The 23,788-nt window shown below is 35.3% G+C and overlaps 3 protein-coding genes across 4 annotated transcripts; all 3 read left to right on the top strand.

The window, feature by feature from the left end:
- Window positions 1-2,403: 2,403 nt before the first annotated feature.
- LOC116304193 (uncharacterized) lies at window positions 2,404-9,068 on the top strand. The gene is made up of 11 exons (XM_031713885.2): window positions 2,404-2,605; window positions 3,063-3,419; window positions 5,859-5,954; window positions 6,053-6,162; window positions 6,457-6,515; window positions 6,668-6,813; window positions 6,974-7,021; window positions 7,340-7,438; window positions 7,537-7,555; window positions 7,691-7,733; window positions 7,914-9,068. The coding sequence occupies exons 1-11, from the start codon at window positions 2,548-2,550 to the stop codon at window positions 8,301-8,303; spliced, it is 1,425 nt and encodes a 474-aa protein (XP_031569745.2). The 5' UTR covers window positions 2,404-2,547; the 3' UTR covers window positions 8,304-9,068.
- A 157-nt stretch (window positions 9,069-9,225) lies between these two features.
- Window positions 9,226-13,952, top strand: LOC116304191 (uncharacterized). The gene is made up of 9 exons (XM_031713883.2): window positions 9,226-9,351; window positions 9,698-10,081; window positions 11,223-11,556; window positions 11,949-12,080; window positions 12,282-12,329; window positions 12,584-12,673; window positions 12,777-12,795; window positions 12,954-12,996; window positions 13,463-13,952. The coding sequence occupies exons 3-9, from the start codon at window positions 11,421-11,423 to the stop codon at window positions 13,877-13,879; spliced, it is 885 nt and encodes a 294-aa protein (XP_031569743.2). The 5' UTR covers window positions 9,226-9,351; window positions 9,698-10,081; window positions 11,223-11,420; the 3' UTR covers window positions 13,880-13,952.
- Window positions 13,953-14,767: 815 nt separating this feature from the next.
- LOC116289829 (uncharacterized) lies at window positions 14,768-23,629 on the top strand. Of its 2 annotated transcripts, XM_089039755.1 has the most exons (12): window positions 14,768-15,142; window positions 15,631-15,984; window positions 20,306-20,662; window positions 20,853-20,948; window positions 21,062-21,171; window positions 21,430-21,488; window positions 21,630-21,775; window positions 21,938-21,985; window positions 22,199-22,297; window positions 22,548-22,566; window positions 22,676-22,718; window positions 22,977-23,629. In XM_089039755.1, exons 1-12 carry the CDS (start codon window positions 15,085-15,087, stop codon window positions 23,358-23,360), a joined length of 1,773 nt encoding a protein of 590 aa, XP_088895881.1. In that variant the 5' UTR covers window positions 14,768-15,084; the 3' UTR covers window positions 23,361-23,629. The 2 variants fall into 2 exon arrangements, with proteins under 2 accessions (XP_088895881.1, XP_088895882.1); XM_089039756.1 differs by lacking the exons at window positions 14,768-15,142; window positions 15,631-15,984 and adding an exon at window positions 16,708-16,907.
- Window positions 23,630-23,788: the final 159 nt, after the last annotated feature.

Raw genomic sequence — 23,788 nt, 5'->3', positions numbered from 1 at the left:
CCCCATCTATGTTTTATCCCTTTAGTCCCGTCTATGTTTTATTCCTTTAGTCCCATTGATGTTTTATTCCTTTAGTCCCATCTATGTTTTATTCCTTTAGTCCCATCTATGTTTTATTCCTTTAGTCCCATTGATGTTTTATTCCTTTAGTCCCATCTATGTTTTATTCCTCTAGTCCCGTCTATGTTTTATCCCTTTAGTCCCATAGATGTTTTAATCCTTTAGTCTCATCTATGTTTTATTCCTCTAGTCCCATCTATGTTTCATCCCTTTAGTCCCATAGATGTTTTAATCCTTTAGTCTCATCTATGTTTTATTCCTCTAGTCCCATCTATGTTTCATCCCTTTAGTCCCATAGATGTTTTATTCCTTTAGTCCCATCTATGTTTTATTCCTCTAGTCCCATCTATGTTTCATCCCTTTAGTCCCATAGATGTTTTAATCCTTTAGTCTCATCTATGTTTTATTCCTCTAGTCCCATCTATGTTTTATCCCTTTAGTCCCGTCTATGTTTCATCCCTTTAGTCCCGTCTATGTTTTATCCCTCTAGTCCCATCTATGTTTTATCCCTCTAGTCCCATCTATGTTTTATCCCTCTAGTCCCATCTATGTTTTATCCCTCTAGTCCCATCTATGTTTTATCCCTCTAGTCCCATCTATGTTTTATCCCTCTAGTCCCATCTATGTTTATCCCTCTAGTCCCATCTATGTTTCATCCCTCTAGTCCCATCTATGTTTTATTCCTCTAGTCCCATCTATGTTTCATCCCTCTAGTCCCATCTATGTTTCATCCCTCTAGTCCCCTCTATGTTTTATCCCTCTAGTCCCATCTATGTTTCATCCCTCTAGTCCCCTCTATGTTTTATCCCTCTAGTCCCATCTATGTTTCATCCCTCTAGTCCCATCTATGTTTCATCCCTCTAGTCCCATCTATGTTTCATCCCTCTAGTCCCATCTATGTTTCATCCCTCTAGTCCCATCTATGTTTTATTCCTCTAGTCCCATCTATGTTTCATCCCTCTAGTCCCATCTATGTTTCATCCCTCTAGTCCCATCTATGTTTTATCCCTCTAGTCCCATCTATGTTTTATCCCTCTAGTCCCATCTATGTTTCATCCCTCTAGTCCCCTCTATGTTTTATCCCTCTAGTCCCGTCTATGTGTTATCCCTTTAGTCCCGTCTATGTTTCATCCCTCTAGTCCCGTCTATGTTTTATCCCTCTAGTCCCGTCTATGTTTTATCCCTCTAGTCCCATCTATGTTTTATCCCTCTAGTCCCGTCTATGTTTTATCCCTCTAGTCCCATCTATGTTTTATTCCTTTAGTCCCGTCTATGTTTTATCCCTCTAGTCTCATCTATGTTTTATCCCTTTAGTCCCGTCTATGTTTTATTCCTTTAGTCCCGTCTATGTTTTATCCCTTTAGTCCCTTTTCCTTTTCCATGTATTATCCAATATTTGGATCCCAATATTTATCGCTTTTCCCATCTATGTCCGGTATTTATGGATGAATGATCATTATCATTACGTCACCAGTGATGTTATATCCATAGTCATGCGCGTTTGGGAGCCCTAAATTTATTTATCCCGAAACGTGTACGAAATCCAAAACTATATCGTGTACGATTGTAAATGTAACCAACGAAACTGATCGTGTACGAAATCCAAAACTATATCGTGTACGATTGTAAATGTAACCAACGAAACTGATCGTGTACGATATCAAAGCTGAATCGTGTACGATTATTTACACGCAATGAAACTGATCGTGTACGATATCAAAGCTGAATCGTGTACGATTATTTACACGCAATGAAACTGATCGTGTACGATATCAAAGCTGAATCGTGTACGATTATTTACACACAACGAAACTGATCGTGTACGATCAGATGAAACGTGTTGGATATGAGATCGTGTACGATGTCATGAGATCGTATACGATATCCCAGATAGACACATTGATCCGAAATTTGACTGCACAGACTGACTTAGTGTCACCAAATAATCAGCTGGCGCAGAATAGGAAAAGGGCAAAGCAGCTCTGAAACAGGAGTTTATCGACAATATATAAGATAATCCTTTCTTTCATTTCTTTCTTTCATTTTGCTGTTTTTGTTTTTACTTTGAGGATCATGCGAGTGATTATCCCTTATCTTCTCATCGGCAAGCATTACACTGAAGATAAAACAGAAAGGGATTGATTAGGGCTTCCGTAACAGTTTTGGCCCGAGTTAGAAAATATTACACCACAGAGTATAAGACAAAAAGCACCCGAGCAGACGAGCGTAAATAAATTTATTTTGCATTCAAAAAACGTCTGATATATACTCCATAGATCATCGCGAGTTAGCTGCAGCACGTCACGCAAATAAGCATTTACATAAGTTTTAACCTCTAGAAAATCTTACACCATTAAATACAAGACAAAAAGCACACAAAGACAGACAAATGTAAATATATTCGTTTGTGTGCAATACCATATCGCAATACCATAATTTAAATTCTAGAGAGTCAATTATTCGTAGAAATAATCACAATCACACAAGATGTATGCCATTTTATTGAGCTGTGTAACACTGATTCTACAGTTGCTTCCGCCTGTTGGTAAGTCGACTACAAATACATTGAGTATCGTGGGCAGTTTATATTTTGATTTAGAGTGTCATGAAATATTAGTCAACATATTTATTAGATATCATTATGGTATTTATTTCATCAATGACAACACTAGCTTGTGTGTGTCTAAATCCGCACAAACAGAAAGAAACTAAGGTATAACTCTGCAGACATTCGAATTGGTGGTGGCCGCGCTTCATCGGTTGTTTTGTTCGCTGTTTAATACCACAGAGAGCCCAATAACATAAACATCCTGCGATCAATAATAGGATTACAGGCACTAGATTATTTAAGTAAATATACATAATGGATTTGCTGATTTTGCTGTGTTTTGCATATATATTTTACATCATTTTTCTATATACAACTATGTTTATTCATAGTAGATTTGTGCATTTTGCTCATTAATAGCCAACTAGCTCTTTTTGTTAACACTTCTTTAAAGTGTCCATATCCAGTCCTGGTCTACTAACAAGAGAGGTTGGACAAGATGTGGTGTTCATAGTTAATGCTACCAACATAGTGGCAGTCAACTGGGGAATACGAGATGGCAACACTAACAATCTGAAACAAGGGCTTATCAACTACAATAAAGCAGATGGAATACAGTTAGATAAAAAGATCAATTCAACAAGTTACGCAGGAAGAGTCAGTCTTGTTGGTGATCTGTCAAAGGGTCAGGCTTGGTTCAAGATCACAGACCTAAACATCAACGATACCAATCAGTACATGGCACAGATCTTCACACAGGGATCATCAGACTACGAATATGTAATAATGCAGTTGCATGTGATAATGCTACGTAAGTATGCTTGTCGCACATGCTACTTTTTATGACAATTACATGCTAAACATTAACAAATATTTATGATTCTTATATTGTTTTGTTGGCACTCTTTGACCAGTTTTGCAATACCGTACATCTGTGAATGCAAGGATGAAGGAAGGGATTGGCTACGGAAGCTATGAATCTTCCTTCCCAAAGATGCATGTATTATCTAAAGCAACGTTGAGGCAAAGAAATAGTGTATTTTTAAGTAAAGTAAATTCAACCTCAATATGAAGCCACTTGTATTTCAATATCATAAACGTTAATTAAATTACAAATAACTTTGGTAATTTAATATAATATATCACAGGGTGCATGTTAAGTCATAAGCTCCAAGTTGTGGTTGTCGAAAACAAAACATGGCAACTATTTCATTGTCATATATCGGGAGGATTTGGAGTCATTTGGTTGCACCCAAAAAAAAAAATGAGTGTAAAACTTTATAGAAGAATCAGCAACATAAGGCAATTACAGTCCTCTGGTCGTCCTGCTATGTCACATCTCCCCTCCATCCTATCCCCCCCCCCCCCTCCCCCCGAGGTTATTGAATAACTAGCTGTACTTCCTATAATTATAAATTACAAGATATTGTAAGACAGCGATTTCCGCCCATCAATCACTACCAGGTCTTAAATATGCGAGATCAAAAAAAAAAAAAAAAAAAAAAAAAAAAAAAAAAAAAAACCAGGCCAAAGCCATTAATTTGAAAGCACAGGATTGTCATAGATGTGCTACCACATGATCAGCATGTGAAGAAGAAAGGAGAAGCAGATCTGAAACAAGGGATCATGCCATAAGTATGTTTATTTCTTTTTAATCAATGTTGGGGATTATTCAAATGCTTGTACAACATCAGTCCTTGAGGACATAAGTCGCTTCTAACTTCTTTTTTACTCACAAGACTGAAATAAGAATTTTGATATTAAGGGGTGCGTGACATGCCAAGCTGTCATAAGTATCAGTAAGTCACGCAGATGATTATTTACATTATTTTAACCTTTAGAATAGGTTAGATCACAAATGTTAAGCACAGCAGGAGCCAAAAGCAGAAAGCGTGAATAGATTGAAAATAATTGCGTACAATAATGTTCACATATCAACTGGTTTATATTTTACTTGTTATGAAACTATATGGACAATAATCGCAATCACACATGTTGTATGTTAAATTATTGAGCTATGCAGTACTGATTTTACAGTTACTTCCGCCTGTTGGTAATTTGAAGAGAAATTTTTTGTTTTGATTGAGTGTAACTTATATTTCAATGAAGAATTCGTAGAGTAGAATATAATAATAGTTAGTATTATCATATTTGTTTCATTAATAACATAAGTGAGAGAGGTAAAAATCTCACAATTTAAGGAAGCATTGAAAACTTGTTTTCTTAATGTAAAGACTCCCACGGCCGACATGTAAAGCAGCATCTAAAGCATGTACATTATATATCTGTATTTAGTTAACATTTATATTATATATTTTAAGCTGTAATTGGCTGATGTATTTTACCGTGGTTAAATAAAGATTCAGATTCAGATTCAGAAGTAGGTTTTACCAAAAAGGCAAGAAATTAAGGTATAAAATACATGATCATTATAATTAGAGCTGTTTGCATTTCATCCTTTTGTTTGATGTTTAATAATATTATATCCAAAGGGGGCCCACACACACTTGTTAACGATAAGCGCTAAAGGAATTTGCATGTTATATTTTAAGATGATTGATTGACATAAATGCATTCATGTTGGCTGGTATTCTAACCGATGAAGACAAATCTAAAATAAATAGATAAAATAAATAAATAATGGGATTAACAGTGGATTCCACAGAGTGGCTCTTCTTCCAATGGATTAAATTTAAAAGAAAAATAAAAAACAAAAAATAGGACATTTGTAGGAAATTATATTTAGTTCTTTCTTCTACTACCAGCTTTAAATATTACATCAACGACAAGGGAAGAAGGAGAACATGCGGTGTTGATGTTTAATGCCAGTACAAACATACTAGAAGTATTATGGGGGATACGAGATGGTGACACTAGTAGCTTTAAATCAGTGCTAATAAAGGTGGACACAATATCTGGTGTACAGATACCTTATAATGCTGATTACGCAGGGAGAGTCAATTTTGTTGGTAAATTGACAAAGGGTCAGGCTTGGTTCATTATCACAAACCTGAACATCAATGACACCAACCAGTACATGGCGAGGATTCTCATAGATGTACCAGGACACGGTTACATATACAATGTTAAAAAACTAACCGTAGTACAGCTAGGTATTTTTGAATATGTCTTTATTCTCCTAATAAATCAATATTGTTTTGTTTTGTTTTTTCTTTCTCTCTTTCTTCCTTTCATTCACTAATTTTTTTATACCTTATCCAATACGAGTTATTTGTGATTTTCGCTGTAGTTACTGCAACGCCTCGACAGACATCAACGCGAGAACTCACTATTCCAGCCTCAAGTTCAAAAACTTCTCCTCGGCAAACAACATCTCTGGTGGCTCGTGAGTAACCCGCGTCTTGCTTTCGGTGTTTGGTAAAGTAGATAATATTATCTTGAGATGTTGCAGTGTGTGACTTCTGTTACTGTGTGCTTTCATAGAACTTTCAAACCGAAGCATGTCAATCAATGTGGTTAAGGACGTTGTTGGAGATTTTAGTGATGCCAGCTCTGCTGCTTTCAAACAATTCAGCAAAAACTTTGTTTCTGAGGTGAGCCGTGTTAAAAGATGAAAGCCTATCTGAACTAAAAGAGGTATTTTGCATGTTACTGATCACAGAAATATTTGATGTTTTTAACGTATATAGCAACAAAGTTAAATAAAAGGGAAAAATAAAACGATAGATACGACAGAATGGGCAGTGAAAACAAGAAATACATTGTATTTCGTCGCATTTTGTGATTTTTTCAACCAACTAGCCTCAGTTAAAAATATCAACAAAGCCGAATATTGGAAACAAATGTAAATGTTTAATAATTCATGATATCCACTTTCTTTTACTTAGATCAACTCTGTCTATAAAAATATCGATATCTTCGAGAAAGCAAAGATCACTAGTCTCAGGTAACAGAGAGTGCCATACTAAATATTGTTAGTGGAAACTAGAGATGTTTTGAAAAACCATACATCTCATCCTTTGCTTTATGCTTTTTCCTTCTTCAATTTGTATCTCCATTGCTAAGCTGTGTCTATTTTTTTGGTTTATTTCTTAAAAGTGACAATATCATTCCTGTAAAGTTCGTTGTTTTCTTCAAGAACACGATAAAACCAAATGAAATATGTGCTCCACTTAAAGATGCAGTAAAAGACAATAGACTTGGAAGTCTCAAGATAGTACCTGGTTCATTAGAATGCTCTAATGGTAGGTTTGAAAGGAATATAAAAGAATGTTGGTCTAAATGACTTATAGACTTACTGAATAAACTGACTTGCAAAGTTGCTGAGTTCGAATGGAAAGCCGTTGGAAAGCCAGCTAGTAGAAAGCGTAAATAATGCTGAATAAATATTCAATTTTGTTATAGTACCCAGCACAAGTTTTCCCAAGCAGCAATCAAGTTCTGCTAGCACATGTAAGTATCCGTTTGCAAATCTAACTGATATCTATCCCACAGCAATAAAAAATATAGCCAATCAGAATTAAGGAAAGCCGTCGTATATTACTGTGTATACCATAAAATACAAATAAACCTACAATATTATCAGTTGTAAAATATAGTATAACTAGTTTGCATTATATTACTATTGATATTTACAAATATCGCAAGCGAAAGTGGGACTATTGTTTTATTTATTTTGAGATTATACGACGTTATCAAGTGACGATTTACAGCAATTTTGATGCAGTTTCTTTACAATCATAATTGTTGATGCAAATATTTCTTTCATAGGCACGTCAATCATCGCGGCATGTGTTACTATCATCATATTCCTGATTTTGGTCGTAGTGTGTCTGCTTATCTATATTTGGAGATTACGATTAAATATTGGTTAGTCAGCAAAATTTCAAACATGAAATAAATGACCTTATTTTTATTTCTTTTAAATTTGTAACGCACGCGAATTTTCTTTCCTTCTTGTATTCTAGAAAAAGGAGCAGAAACAAGGTATTTTTATTTCTCTATTCATTTCTTGAATTGATTTGCTTGTTAATTAATTAATTAATTTTTATTTTTTTATTTTTTATTTTTTGCTCTTTCACATCAATCGTTTCATTGCTTGCAATCATATTCTTACTTCAGAAACTCGCCAAGTATACAAGGCAAGAACCTTGAAGCTTATGAGGTAATGTGCCTGTTCCTTGTTTTGGTTGAAAGGCTGCGATCAAACCTGGACCAACTCAACGTTTATATTTTCTCTTTTTTAGCACTCAATATATTAAAACGATTTTCTAAATTCATATCGCAAAAATATATATTTACTTGTCTTCGTGAAATAACGAATGAATTATATTTTATTGTTTAGAATGTCCATCAAATGGACGACACCTCACAAGCCATAACGACAAAAACAGCTCGAACGCCAAATTCCGAAAAGGAACTTTATGAAACGGTAAATGAAACCAGAGACAAAGACAGCGCTGCAATAGCAACAACTGTGAAACATACGCGTGGGCCTTCTGCCGGCGTCCAAGGTGACGCATCTTCATTGCCGCAACATTATCAAGAGCTTCAAAGAAATGCACCTAATCCGACCCCGCTGTATGAGCCTCTCAAGCAGCGGGGCTTTGGTAACAAAGAAGAAGTGGCTTCAGAAGATCCAAAAATATACGAACATCTGCGCATGCAACAGAGTGCATCAAGAATTGAATACCAGTCATTGAAGCGTTATAAGGATACCGAGAGTAAAGTGTGATGCAACAACTGCAAATCAAATACTTTTCCATAAGCCACCAAATGAACAACTGTTCTTTCGTTCTATATTAGAATTGTTGAGCATTTAAATACTTGCCAAGATCTATTTCTAGCTTTTTTGCTAATCATTAAAAGGCAAAATGTGCCAACTGAACGAACATATTCTAAATACATAAAAGATTGCTACGTTAATTAAGTACGGTTATACTTAATACTTCCCTCCATATCATTTGCAAAACAGAATAAAAGAATGAATATATATTTATTCTTTTATTCTTTTATATATATTCGTTTATTGTGGACATATTTACTTGCACTTTTATCGTTATCTACTATTACCTCTTTTCCGTTTTAGTTACAGTGCACAAAATGAACCACGATATTAAAAGTGCAATATGTCAGTCTCGACCTAAGAACTCCGACATTTATCTTTTTTGATACATTTGCGAGTTCCCGATTAGTGTGTTCCTTTTGGCATGCTAGAATTTTGACAAGTTAATAAAGCTTATGTATGTCTGTATGTTGCTCGATAACATATCACAAAATTAAAACACATGCATCTCATGAAATTAAATGTTTTATACGATTACAACCATAAATTTCTTGGGCTTCCCAGAACGCCTGGCATTTTGTGAATCACCGGCATCAAAAATGACAAGGCAATTGAGTCTTTCTGGAAAGACATTTATTGACCATACCATCTAGCAAAGGATCTTAAGATCCGTAGTTTTATATGCCGTCATTTGCAACGCAACTGAAGCAATATATAGTTGTGTGACAAATAAATCATATTAGCTCCTTATGAAGGTTAACTTTGATGACATTGATTTTCAAATCGAAAGGTGTTAAGACAATACCACATGATGCAAAGCAGAAAAAAAGAAAAGTAGAGACAGCATCAGCTGGTATTTACGATTATTTCAAGTTCAAAACAAGATCTATCCAGATCGCTTCGTCAGTCTTACCCCTATATTCCTATTTCGTATTAATGTTTTGCGAGTTCTTCTTGTGTTTGTTGGGCATCACTGCTGGAATACTTCCGCTTATTGGTAAGTGACATCCACTTCTTCTACTAACCACATCCCGAAAATGTAACGAGTTATGCAACCCACATGTCAAATGATTCAATTATTTAGCATAAACTCTCATCTCACATGTTTATTTTTGAGGAGAGAGGAAAACCTTTGAACAAACTCTGTTCACAAGCGACGTCCGGACTCGAACTGGGTACCCGCGGACCCGCGTAAGACTCGACCTTCATCTCGAAGCAAAGTATAAAAGCAACAGAGTTTATCCAGATTTACTGCACACTAGTTTTAGTTGATGCCCGCTAGCTGTACAATAAATAAAATATTCATTGAAATGCTTGTTTTGAAATGCCGTAATTTACTTTAGATGGAGTGGTCAGATTTACTCAAGTTCCACCACCTATCTTGTATGTGCCTAGTGGCGGAACTGCAAAATTTGTCTAGGATTACCATGTCGATGATCGAGACAATGAGCTTTTTACAACCTCACCAGAATGGTATTACAGTAACACTATAAACAAGACTCGCATTGCTGCTGATGCAAAGACTTATGTAAGTGGAAGATTTGAATGGAGGTGGTATTTAGCACCATCATGTCCAGCGAGACTGCGACATCGACTTGGCAAGGAATCTGTTGCCACTCTGGTCATCTCAAATGTGACCACTCGCGATAATGGGAAGTATTCTTGCTCACTTGTTTTAAGAGGGGGAAAGAAGCCAATAAAAAGCGCAACACAGCTAGTAGTAACAGGTATGATGAATACAATCTATATCTGGTGAAGCATTTGGATGTATGTTTCACCTATAAACATGTCATTGCCAATGATGGTTTCGAAGTTGCAGATTATTCAGGCCACATAACTAATTATAGGGTCTTTTCTAAGATCAATAAAACTGGCTAAAGTCAGTGTCTTAGATATGCTATACCATGACCAACATTTGTAGAACTGAAAAAGGAGAACAAAGCCGAGAACAAATGGATTATCTTTTATGTTAGTCTATCCTTTATTTGTTTTTAACAATGTTAGGGAACACGCTAATAACATATATTATACTGCTTATCTTTTGACCCAAACCCTCATAAAAGTTATAAACATTGATAATATAATAATATCAATAAATGAATATTAGGTTAAAAAGTAAAAAGTAAGGTATCCTGTAAAAACGTGACGTAACTGTCACTTTGGCTGTAGCAGCTACGTCACGCAACTAAGCATTTATATGAGTTTTGACCTCTAGAAAAGGTTACACCAATGATTACTAAACAACCAGAACCTAATCGAGGGAGAATAGATTTATTTGCGTGCAATACCATTCACATATTGCCTGATATACACTGGTAAGACGCTAATGAGGTAACCTTTATCAAGATATTCCTTTTCACAAAAAAATGCATATCATTTCCTTGAGCTGTGTAGCACTGATTGTACAGTTATTTCCGCCTGTTGGTAAGTTGAAGAGAAATGCCTTAATTATGAGTGCAGTTCTTTATTTTGATTTAATTGTCATGAAAAATTAGTTGAGTTTAAAAGAGAATTATTAGATATCCTTATGGCATTTATTAAATCCATACGTTATATTTATCTAAATCCACCAAAATAGATAGAAACTAAGGGAGACTTGAAACATACTACAGACATTTGAATTGATGGTGCTCGCGTTTCATCGGTTGCTTTCTTCGCTGTTTAATAACACAGGGGGCCCACTAACATAAATACAATGCAATCAATAATAAGAATTCAGCCCCTCAATTATTTAAGTAAATATACAGAAATGGTTTGCTAATTTTCATGTGTTTTTACATATATATTTCATTACTAATATTTTATTAGTTGACTTTGCATTTTGCTCAGTAATTGCAACTAGCTGTTTTTGTTTGCACCTTTTCAAAGTGTCCATATCTAGTCCTGGTCCGCTAACAAGAGAGGTTGGGCAAGATGTGGTGTTCATGATTAATGCTACCAATATAGTGGGAGTCAACTGGGGAATACGAGATGGCAACACTAACAAACTGCAACAAGGACTTATCAACTACAATAAAGCAGATGGAATACAGTTAGATAAAAAGATCAATTCAACAAGTTGGTGATATGTCAAAGGGTCAGGCTTGGCTCAAGATCACAAACCTGAACATAAATGATACCAATCAGTACATGGCAAAAATTGCAATACAGGATGCATCAGACTACAAATATGTACCAGTACAGTTAACTGTGATACAACCCGGTCAGAAAATGTCTTTGTGCTTTAAATTATATATATTAAATTTAATATATAATATATGTGTGTGTGTGCGTTTGCGTGTATGTGTGTGTGTGTGGTGTGTGTGTGTGTGTGTGTGTGTGTGTGCGTGTGTGTGTGCGTGTGTGTGTGTGTGTGTATGTTTATATCTAAGATAATTTAGAGTTGGCATTTTTATAGTGCATAAGTATAGTGCTCTTTCCTGAAAGGAAGACGAGGTAGAAAATCATTAAAATTCAAATTGCATTAGTATTATGTTCATTTTCTCCAATCATTTTCTACTTTTCTAGTTATTTTTCATTAATTTTTTTTTAGCCTATCGTGTATTTTGCTTTCTCTCAATTCTTTTCTTTCTTTTTCCTTTGTAACAATTTCAGCACCAACAACAAGACCTCTCCAGACGTCAACCACGGCAAGCACATCATTTGTATCAAACACCATAACGTCAACTGTACCCCACAACATAACGTCAAGTCCACCGAAGAATATAACGTCTACAACACACTCTCGTGAGTAAGCGGTCTGAGACTAGTTAGCAATTTCTTTCTATTCTAGCACTTCAGTCTGTACGTTTTTATTCTCCGACGTCTTTCAAGCAGTATATAATTATTTGGAGGATAGTTTCTATCGTTGAATTTACTTTTTTGGAACGAGCAACTACTTTTGTGTCCTCAGCTATTATTTAACAAGCATAATCGTTTTTGTTTCAGTACCCGGTACGAGTATTACTGAGAATCAATCAAAGCCTAGTGGAACATGTAAGTTACTTTTAACAATGGCATTGAATAATGGTTTCTTGGTTAAATAAGGCATGCAGTGGTATACATCAATTAAAGACTTCAGTCGTTACGTCATCAAGCAACAAAAACGAACAAACAATAAAAATGTTGACATGAATGGCTAAATCAAATTGTATGTACTCTTTTCCATAGTGTGCAATAGTTACCTTTATCACTGCACTTACTCCCATGGCATACTTAGTAAATATGCTTGGTGTTGATCATTTTTGTAGGTACCTCGATCATCGCAGCATGTGTCACTGTCATCGTTATCCTTGTTGTGGTCATCGTGGTCTTACTCGTCTACATTTGGAAAAGAAAAGGTAAAAATGGAAACTTAACAAAACCTTCATTACAACATCAATTCTATTCATTTTTTTATGACCAAAATTATCATAATTATTTATTAATTTTTTCATATTCTAGAAAAGTCAGCAAGGAAAAGGTATTTTTGGTGTTGTATTTTGTCTGTCGTTCTTCCAGATTGTCTGTCGCTGGGTTTTTATTCTTTATTCGCTTACTCGTTTGTTTATTCGTTTGCTAGCATCCAACAGACTATAGTTCTTAAGTGATTACTTTTTTTTGCTTTTTTTCTCGCTGTAGAAGTTTGTCAGGTATTAAAGGGGAGGACCTTGGAGCTTACGAGGTAAATATACTGTCAAATGCCAATGTATAACGTAACTGTCGCAAGTGCTCTTTCATCAAAACAAAATGTTACAATTAATTCGTCAAACAATACAACATGCTGTTCCTTTACATCTGCTATTATTTAATAGATAATTACTGAGGTACGCAGCATTCGTAGGTATAATGCAGGCAGCTGAGGGGGTAGCCCTCAGCTGCCTGCATTATACCTACGAATGCTGCGTGCCGAAGTGATTATCTAGTATAATTATTCTTCTTATCAAAATCCAATTGTTTTCTTTCTAGCTTGTGCATCATAGAAACAAAGCCAATCAAGAATGAACTAAATATGTCTGATTTTCGTCTATGCATTCGTTGGGATAATGCAGACTGAAAACAATGGATTTTGATAAGATCAGTAATTATCTACTTACTAGTATTTCCATGACTTCCTATTACTGTGTATGCATATACCATTTTCAATTTAGAATGCCAATCAGATGGACGACGCCTCAAATGTACGAGTGCATGAGTCAGCCAAGGCAAGAATTGCCGATAAAGAAATGTATGAAACAATCTGTGAAAACAGAGATGAAGACGCCAGCACTCACCTCACGTCCACCCTCCAAGGTGTAGCTTCTTTATCTGCAAAAGAGATGAATACACGTGATTCTTCAGCCGGTGCACTGGGCCAAAACACCGTACCTTCATTGCCACAGCATTACGAAGAACTAACAAATCTACCAAAGGGCCAATTATACGAGCCTCTTAATAAACGCAACATTAAGCATAGCACTGATGCGGCTGATAATCCAAGAACATACGAACAACTGCAGCAGGATGTGACAGGAAAAGAGTACCAGTCGTTGCAAATCATCTCAAAAGAAGAAGAAAGCAAAGTGTGATTATTTTTGTGCGTGTGTTTGTTCGCGAGTCAAAAGTATTAAAGAGAGTTGATTAACTCTTCAATATTGGCAATTCAAGTGTTTTCTTATAAAGCTTTGCATCATTTTTCTTTGACGAAAAAATGGGAAGATTGAAGGGATCTGAAGGCCCAAACACTAGACCATCGATCTTTCAGTCAAATATGTTGATAGTAAAGGATCGAGCAATGATGCATAAAACAGCAACTTAGTTTTATTCCACTACAAAAAAACAAAAAACAAAAAAAAAATTAATGCTTGAATTCCTTTACTTTACTGGTGCTTTGGCTAAATAATTCCCAAGTCACGCGATCGGCTTACAATTACACTCATTAGCACTGTTGTTAGCATTTCAGTTAATTTGATAATTAATAAGCAGTTATTCTTTTCTCGTGGCCTAATTACGTTGGTATGCGACTCCTCCCCCCTTCCCCTTCTCCGATGTTTTTCCTCGTTATATTTCAATAACACCCAAATTTTCTATGCTTTAACAACAACCACCATTCGTCTAGACTACTGAGGTTAATTCACGGTTTTGAAACCTAATTTTACCGTGGTTTTGTGGGATATATGATTCTTTTTTTAAATGTTTTAATTACCGCACGCTTTTTGATTCTTTGAAAATATTCAGACGGCAAGATAACTTATGCCTTTTCTGAGGCCGGTAATTACAACCAAGGCCAGAGACAGCAATTTGACAGCACAGTGACTTAGTGTCTTAAATATGCCACCACATAACCAGCATTCAATAGGAGGGCAAAGCAGATATGAGCGAGGATCTATCGGCAATATAAGTTTAATATTGTTTCTTTATATCAGTTTAAAATTTTGTCTTATTTTTCATCAATGTTGGGGATCATGCAACTGATTGGATGATATTTATCCATTGCTTTTAATTTCGTCTTACTGCTTATCTTTTTTATCCCAACCGCAAATACACTGGGTAAATATGCAAAGGGATTATTCAGGTCTTCAGTAGCAGCGTGACGTGATTGTCACTTTGGCTGACGTCATCCAACTTAGCATTTACATCATTTTTAACCTTTAGAAAAGGTTATGCCACAAATATTAAACACACAGCAGCCAAAAGCAGACGGACGTCAATATATTTATTTTTTCAATAACGTTCCATATAACGACTGAGATTTGTATGCGTCAACCTTCGTTTATTTGATCGCTAACGTAAAATGTATGCCATTTTATTGATCTTTGCAGCACTGATTCTACAGTTACTTCCGCCTGTAGGTAAGTTGAAGAAAAATGCCTGGATTTAGTGTGGTTTATATTTCGATTTAAGTTCATTAAAGAAGATAATTGTTAGACAATAATATTGTATTCAGTATATACTTAATGGCATAGGTCCGGTTTGTCTAATCTAATCTTACAATACGTAAATACATTAAAAAGGACAGAATCTAAGCTATAAAAATACATGGATATTTTGCTGATCGCTTTTTATCGGTTCGGTTTTGTTTGCTAGGTTAATAACATATTATGCACAGGGAGCCCATTTGACACAAACGTTTTTAAATGAAATAAAATTAAATCTGCAAGAAAAACTCTAAAAATATATGGTCGAGAATTGGTTGGTTGCTTGGTTTTCGATTGGTTTTGACATATCTTCATTATTTATCCCTATCTTTTACACATGCAATCGATAAAAAAATTGTAAAAATGAAATAAAAATAAAAAAAGAATGTTAGGTTACTATTTTCTCTTACCCTTACTGCCAGTAACCGTTTCAAGTCCTGCATCAATGACAAGAGAAGAAGGAGAAGATGCGGTGTTCATGTTTAATACCAGTACCAGCATCCTAGAAGTGGCATGGGGCATACGTGATGGTGAAACTGATAACCATAAAATAGTGTTGATAACAGTTGACAAACGCTTTGGTGCATACCTAACTTCTAATGCTGGTTACAGAGGAAGAGTCAGTTTTGTTGGTAATTTGACAAAGGGTCAGGCGTGGTTCAAGATCGCAAACCTAAACATCAATGACACCAATCATTACATGGCAAAGATCCGGGTTTATGGCACTTCGTTCTACAAAATCATCCATGCACAATTAACAGTCACTAAACCACCAGGTAAAAATTTATAACACTACGTGCTATCTCATTCTTCTCCATCGAGGGTATCATCCTTCTATATATATCTTAGGTGAGCCATCGTCTCGACTATAGTCAAGCTAAAAACACCAATGTCCAATCATGAGCAAATGCCCAAATACATAGAATAAAGGAGGCTGGAGGAGCCTTTGGTGTCATCACAACAAATCTTTGGAACTCTTTGAAAAATGACATTAAAAACTCAGTGTCATTTAATTCCTTTAGACGTAGTATATCCAAACGATTGCTAAATTATCAAAAAGAATACAGTTATTTCCAACATTTCACTCACAAATCACACGTAATATAAGACCACAATTTCTTCTCATCATTTGCTACTAGAACTTGTGAACCATCGATAAACAAAGCCACGGCCAATAATTTGAAACATAGGATTGTCATAGATATGCTCACCACATGATCAGCTCGTAAAGAAAAAAGGCGAGCCGCAGATCTCAAACAAGAGATCATGAAATAAAAATTATTCTTTCTTTTTTTTAATCAATGTTGAAGATCATTCAACTGATTATACACCATCACTTTTTCTTGACGATATAAGTCTCTTCTATTTTGCTATTTTGTTTTTACAAACCGAAAGATAAGTTTTTCGTCTTAAGTGGGAGCGTGAAATGAAAAATTGTCATACGTTGCAGCACGTCACGCAACTTATTATTTACAGCAGTTTTAACCTTTAGAATAGGTAACACTGCAAATGTTAAACACACTGCAGCCAAGCACTCGGACATAAAAAGATTTATTTGCTTGCGATACGGTTCACATATTGCCTAATTTATATTCAAGAGATCGGGTTAACATTCATAGAAATAATCACATATCACACAAGATGTATGCCATTTTATTGAGCTGTGTAGCAATGATTCTACAGTTATTTCCGCCTGTTGGTAAGTTGAAGAGAAATACCTTGATTAATGAGTGCAGTTTATATTTCGATTTTAGGTTAGTGTCATTAGGAATTCGTATAGAAGATATAAATAGTTTATAATATTATTGTATTCATCCAATTAATGGAATAACTTGTATGTCGATCTCATATTACTTACTAAAACAACCAAAAACTAAAGTAACCAAGGCTGAAAGATATACTGACATTGGCATTGGTGCTGGTCGCACTTCATCGGTCGTTCTGTTTGCTGTTTTAAAATATTTTATGCACAGGAAGCCCAATTGATGTAAACGCAATACAATCGAAGCCAATACTAAAAGAACTATATATTGAGGCTTTCCATATTAATGGCATTCAATATACAAAAGGCGTATTTATTAAATTTCAATTTTAGATTTTACCAATATTTTCTATACCTGTGTAAGCCAATAACATAAATATCATAATATACTTTTATAATCTTTATGTTTATTACTCCTTTTTCTGGCTATTATTTCATTCATTCATGGGAATACCTGTAACGTTATCATGATAAAAGAAAATTAAACTCGTGATAATTTGCACTTATTTGCTATAAAGATGTGTACTTTGTATTTTCTTTTTGACCTAATGGAATTTTGATCATTTTACTAATTGGAATGAATTACCACATAATATAAAAACCAGTTCAACACATAAAGTCTTTAAAAATAAGCTTAAAAAACATCTGACGAGAGTATGTGGACCGCGTGGCACTAATGAAATAGTAGAAGATAATATAGGTAAGTTGTAGTGCTTGGGAACGAGGTTATTCCGGGCGAAAGCCCTTGGAATTAAATTCGGAAAAATTAATTGCCACGCGGTCCACATACTCTCGTCTTTGCATCATAATTACCGCGACCTAACATCTATTTCACCCCGGCCTGCTCTCAGTCTGACCTCTAGCTCAGCTGGTAGAGCATCGGTAGTACAATTCCGAAGGTCGTGGGTTCGAGTCCCAGCGAGGTCGGAAATTAATTTTTCCGAATTTAATTCCAAGGGCTTTCGCCCGGAATAACCTCGTTCCCAAGCACTACAACTTACCTATATTATCTTCTACTTAAAAAACATCTGTTGCTTTAGAATTTTTATTCTATTTAGGTTTTGCTTCAATTTAACTTTATTTCCTACTTTAATTTAGTTCAAACTTCACTTTATTGTATATAACTTTTTATGTGTGTTGAATCTATTTTAGTTTTGCCTCTTTCCCCCTTCTTTGAAAGTATTATATAGTTTCAAGGTGCAGAAATATTCTCTTAACCCTTTTGGGTTGTTTTTCTTCTGCTCCTCCCAGTTAATTTTTTTAAAATAGTAATGTAAAGTATAAAATTCTCATTCTGGGAAATAAAAAAAACCTTGAAACCTTGAAACCTTGAAACCTTGGTTATTTAGGGGATTTGGATTATCTTATTAACTTATACAGTAGTTCGTTACGTACGATTAAACCGTTGGTCACAGCAGTATTTTTGGCGTATGTAGACGGGAAACTGAAAAGATCAAGCCAGAACATAACAGAACAGATATAAGTAACAGTTTAAACAGTTTCTAACGGCTAAAAAACAGCAATATGACGGAGTCTAACGGCTAAAAATCCACCAATTTTTGCCCTAGCGCCCTTGGTAAAACAATGTAATGTAAAAGTAAGTCGACACTACGTTATAGTAATAAACGCAATGATCACCCTCGACACCATTGTTGTTTATTAATTTGGTTGAGTAATGATGAAAAGGTAAATTATACACCGTGAAAAGATGAAAAAACTTACTGACGTTTCGGACGCTAGTCCTTCGTCGGAGTAAAAGAGAAAGAAGTGGTAGGAAAGGGGTGTATATATGATAGAATAAGACAAAAGAAACCCATGAGAGCAAGGTAGGCAAGGAAACAAAAACAAACAATCAAAAGACAAAAGAAAAGGTTAGTTGTTGAAAGTAAAGCGTTCATTAATCCCGTTGGGACTAAGAGTGCCCAATAGGTGAATAATGAAATGCGGCTTATTCACCTATTGGGCACTCTTAGTCCCAACGGGATTAATGAACGCTTTACTTTCAACTAACCTTTTCTTTTGTTGGTTTCAACATATTTTATCCCAACCTTGTAGACCTACAATTGATTGATTGACTGGCTGCTGCTGCTGCTTACATGCTGACTGGCTTTCTTACCAGCGAAGTAAAATCTAAAATAATTTTAAAGGGGAAAAAAGACAGTTTGTTATTATTTTTTTCTCTTTCCTTTACTAACTACCAGTACCAGCTTCAAGTCCTGCATCCATGACAAGGGAAGTTGGTGATGACGTGGTGTTGATGTTTAATACCAGTACAAACATACTAGATGTATGATGGGGAATAAGAGATGGTGACACTAGTAAATTTAAACTAGTGCTCATAGCAAATGACATATTTTCTGGTGTACAATTGACTTCTAATTGAGTCAGTTTTGTTGGTGATCTGGCAAACGGTCAGGCTTGGTTCAAGATCACAAAACTGAACATCAATGACACCAATAAGTACATGGCAGAGATCGTTGCAAAAGGAACACCCTCGGGACAGTACGACTACATATTTATAACACTGATTGTCACAAAACGAGGTAGTTTATTAGTATGGGATAAGCTTACATTCACCAATAACACACTAAAGGATAGTTAATTTCTTACATGATCTACATTCATGAATGGTGCCACACAATCAGTGCTTTAGTCAGTCAAATAGTTCAGGTTAAATTTCGAATAATCAGGAAATCTAATAGTTCAGGTTAAATTTCGAATAATAAGAAATTTCGAATAGTTCAGGTTAAATTTCGAATAATCAGAAATTTCGAATAGTTCAGGTTAAATTTCGAATAATCAGAAATTTCGAATAGTTCAGGTTAAATTTCGAATAAGCAGAAAATCGAATAGTTCAGGTTAAATTTCGAATAATCAGAAATTTCGAATAGTTCAGGTTAAACTTCGAATAATCAGAAATTTCGAATAGTTCAGGTTAAATTTCGAATAATCAGAAATTTCGAATAGTTCAGGTTAAACTTCGAATAATCAGAAATTTCGAATAGTTCAGGTTAAATTTCGAATAATCAGAAATTTCGAATAGTTCAGGTTAAATTTCGAATAACCAGAAAATCGAATAGTTCAGGTTAAATAGTTGCAGTACCAGTCAATCAGTCAGTCAATCAATTAATGAATCAAAATATACCCCATTTTGTAGTCATTTAAATCTATGAGAGTTTGACTCATATATTATGACTAACATTGTGCTTCTTCCACTGAAATTACAAAATGGACTGAGGCGATGAGACGTATCAATTTACAACGACTGAATCAGCATTTTATTTTCATAACGTTTTCTCCACTGAGGGTTTGTTTAAATTTCTTTATACCTTTAGTGACCATATCTAGTCCTGGTTCACTAACGAGAGAGGTGGGACAAGATGTGGTGTTCATGTTTAATAGCACAGCAATGTCAGAAGCCACCTGGGGAGTACGACTTGGTGATACAAATGACCTGAATCCAAGACTTTGCCGCGTATTTAACCCTGGTGGTGCATTTCCAGACACCAAGATCAATTCAACCAGTTATTCAGGAAGAGTCAGTTTTGTAGGTAAACTGTCAAAGGGTCAGGCTTGGTTCAAGATCACAAACCTGAACATCAATGACACCAATCAGTACATGGCACTGATCAACCTGCAGGGAGAAACGGGTTACAGATACATTCCTACAAAGCTGAATGTTATACAACCAGGTATTTGTTCTTTTTTTCTCTTTTCTCTTTTCTCTTTTCTCTTTTCTCTTTTCTCTTTTCTCTTTTCTCTTTTCTCTTTTCTCTTTCTTTTTTCAGGAAAAAATGAATAGTTAGAGATACAGTGAACAAATTATAACAAGAAAAAAATGTTCCTAAAATGCAGGAAGGTTCTTCGTTATTTTCTCTATAGTAACTACAGAGCCTCTAAAGACATCAACCATAAAACTCACCACCGGAGTTTCAAGTTCACAAACCTCTCCTCGGCCGACAACATCACAAGTGCCTCGTGAGTAGCCCACTTTTTTCTCTCATTGTTCAGTAAAGTAGACAGAAGTAAGGACCTTGAGCTGCTGCAGCAATATGTGACATTTTCAGTACTATTTATTTTTACTTTTATAGAACTTTCAAACCGAAGCATGTCAATCAATGTGGTTAAGGACGTTGTTGGAGATTTTAGTGATTCCAACTCTGCTGCTTTCAAACAATTCAGCGAAAACTTTGTTTCTGAGGTGAGCCGTGTTAAAAGACGAACGCCTATCTGAACTAAAAGAGGTATTTTGCATGTTACTGATCACAAAAAATATGAAATGGCATAAAACGTATATAGCAATAAAGTCTAACAAAAGAGGGGAGAGTGAATGAGAAATGAGTAGTAAAAAAGGACATACATTGTCTCGTAGTCTTAGTTAACTTTTATCAACAAAAGCCGGCGAACATTAGAGGCAAGTGTAATGCTTTTAATGTGATATCTATTTGCTTTTACTTAGATCAACTCTGTCTATAAAAATATCCATATATTTGAGAAAGCCAAGGTCACTAGTCTCAGGTAATACCCATATATAAAACAAAAGGTGGGAGAAAACGAGAGGTGTTTTGAGGAACCATCTAAACCTTGATTTTTGCTTTGTGTTTCTTCAGTTACTACGTTCATTGCTAACCTTTATTTTTGGTCCAATTCAAAAAAAAGTGAGAACATCATTCCTGTGAAGTTTGTCGTTTACTTCAAGAGCACAATAAAACCAGATGAAATTTGCGGTCCACTCAAAGATGCAGTAAAAGACAATAGACTTGGAAGTCTCAAGATAGTACCTGGTTCATTAGGATGCTCTAATGGTAGGTTTGAAAGGAAGCAGGACAAAATGATGGACTAGCTAAAAACTTGCTACAAACTTGCTGACTGATTACTGACTGATCACTTGGATTGACTGGTTTACAATTTTTTCTTAAGTATGGTGCTCCGCTATGATGCTGAATAAGTATTATATTTCGTTATAGATCCCAAAACAAGTTTTCCCAAGAAGCAATCAAATTCTGCTAGCACTTGTAAGTATCTGTTAGTAACATATCTACCCAAAGCATTGCAAATACAGCCAATCAGAATGCATGAAAGCAGTCGTACATACTCTAGTGTGCCAATACCATGAAATACAAATTCATGCACTTGCAATATTCTATTGCCAAAAAAAGAACATTATACATACTATTTCAATACAGCTAACTTCCATCAATATTTTTTGATATATTTATCTTTCATAGGCACGTCAATCATCGTGGCATGTGTTACTGTAAACATATTCCTGATTCTGGTTGTAGTGTTTCTACTTATCTATATTTGGAGATTACGATTAAATACTGGTTAGTAAGCCAATTTTGGGTCTTGCTTGGTGTTTCAGGATGTATTCTATTCTGGGTTAGGGTTTTTGTATTGCAGGGTATTGTTTACCTCCAAACTCATTGTTCTCGGCTATTATTTTATTGTCTTATGATCGTGGCTCAGGTACCCTGCAACACCAAGAAAGAGCCCAAATTTTCTTTCAAAATTTCGTTTCTTTTTTTTATTTCTATTTGTGACGGAAGCTAATTTTTTTCTTTTCTTGTATTGTAGAAAAAAGAGCAGGAATAAGGTATTTGGTTGTTTATTTATTTGCTAAATTTGCTTGTTTCTTAATTATATTATTGTTCGTTCTTGCGCATCGATTCTTTCCTTTGTTTGTTTTCATGTTGTTACTTTAGAAACTTATCAAGCATACAAGACAAGAACCCTGAAGCTTATGAGGTAGTGTGTCCTTTGTTTTGTTTGAAGCGCTGCGATCAAACCTATGATAACGGAACTTTGCCAGCCATAGATCCATTAAAAAACCTATCGTGGTTACGAATATAAAGTCGGATACAGAATCAAAATCTTATATCAACTGATTTGCTGTGTATTATTTTTAGCATTCCCAGCGTATAATAACGAATGTTTGCATACAGATCGCAAAACAACATATATTTGCTTGTTTTTGTAAAATAACAAATGCGTCGTATTGTTTAGAATGTCCATCCAATGGAAGACACCTCACAAGGCATGACAACAAAAACAGCGCGAACGCCAAATGCTGAAAAGGAGCTTTATGAAACGATAAACGAAACCAGAGACAAAGACAGCGCTGCAATAGCAACAACTGTGAAACATACGCGTGGGCCTTCTGCCGGCGTCCAAGGTAACGCACCTTCATTGCCGCAACATTACCAAGAGCTTCAAAGAAAGGCACCTAATCCGACCCCGCTGTATGAGCCTCTCAAGCAGCAAGGCTTTCGTAACAAAGGAGAGTTAGCTCCAGAAGATCCAAAGACGTACGAACATCTGCAACAGAGTGCATCAGGAAGAGAATACCAGTCATTGAAGAGTTATAAGGATACCGAGAGTAAAGTGTGACGCAATATCTCTACAGTTTAAATAATTATTCAAAAGCTACTAAATAAACAAATCTACTCGAGTTTTGATATTAAAATTGCTGCAGCGCTACCACGTGTCAACATCAATTTCTAGCTGGCTTTATTTTCTAATCATTCAAAGGTAAAAATGCTGCAACTGAATGGGAATACATATTCTTAATACATATTCTTAATTCTTAATGATTTGCGCCACTGAATACTTTCTTATTCATACTCATGTGGAAAACAAAATAAATATATATTTCAGTTCATTGTGGTTGTATTCACTTTTAGAACTTTTTCCGCTTATGTTACAGCGCACTAAATAAACCGCCATAATAAATGCGCAATGTGTCACTCTCGACCCAAGAACTCCGTCATTCATCCTTTTGACAAAGCGACAATGCCGCTCATTCTTAATGCGCATGG

The sequence above is a fragment of the Actinia tenebrosa genome, unplaced genomic scaffold, assembly GCF_029948245.1.
Source record: "Actinia tenebrosa isolate PJP-AT-01 unplaced genomic scaffold, QUT_ActTen_1.0 PGA_scaffold7__59_contigs__length_16204524, whole genome shotgun sequence".
Lineage (NCBI taxonomy): Eukaryota > Metazoa > Cnidaria > Anthozoa > Actiniaria > Actiniidae > Actinia > Actinia tenebrosa.
The sequence above is the reverse complement of the archived record's forward strand: the minus strand, read 5'-3'. Positions and strand labels throughout refer to the sequence as shown.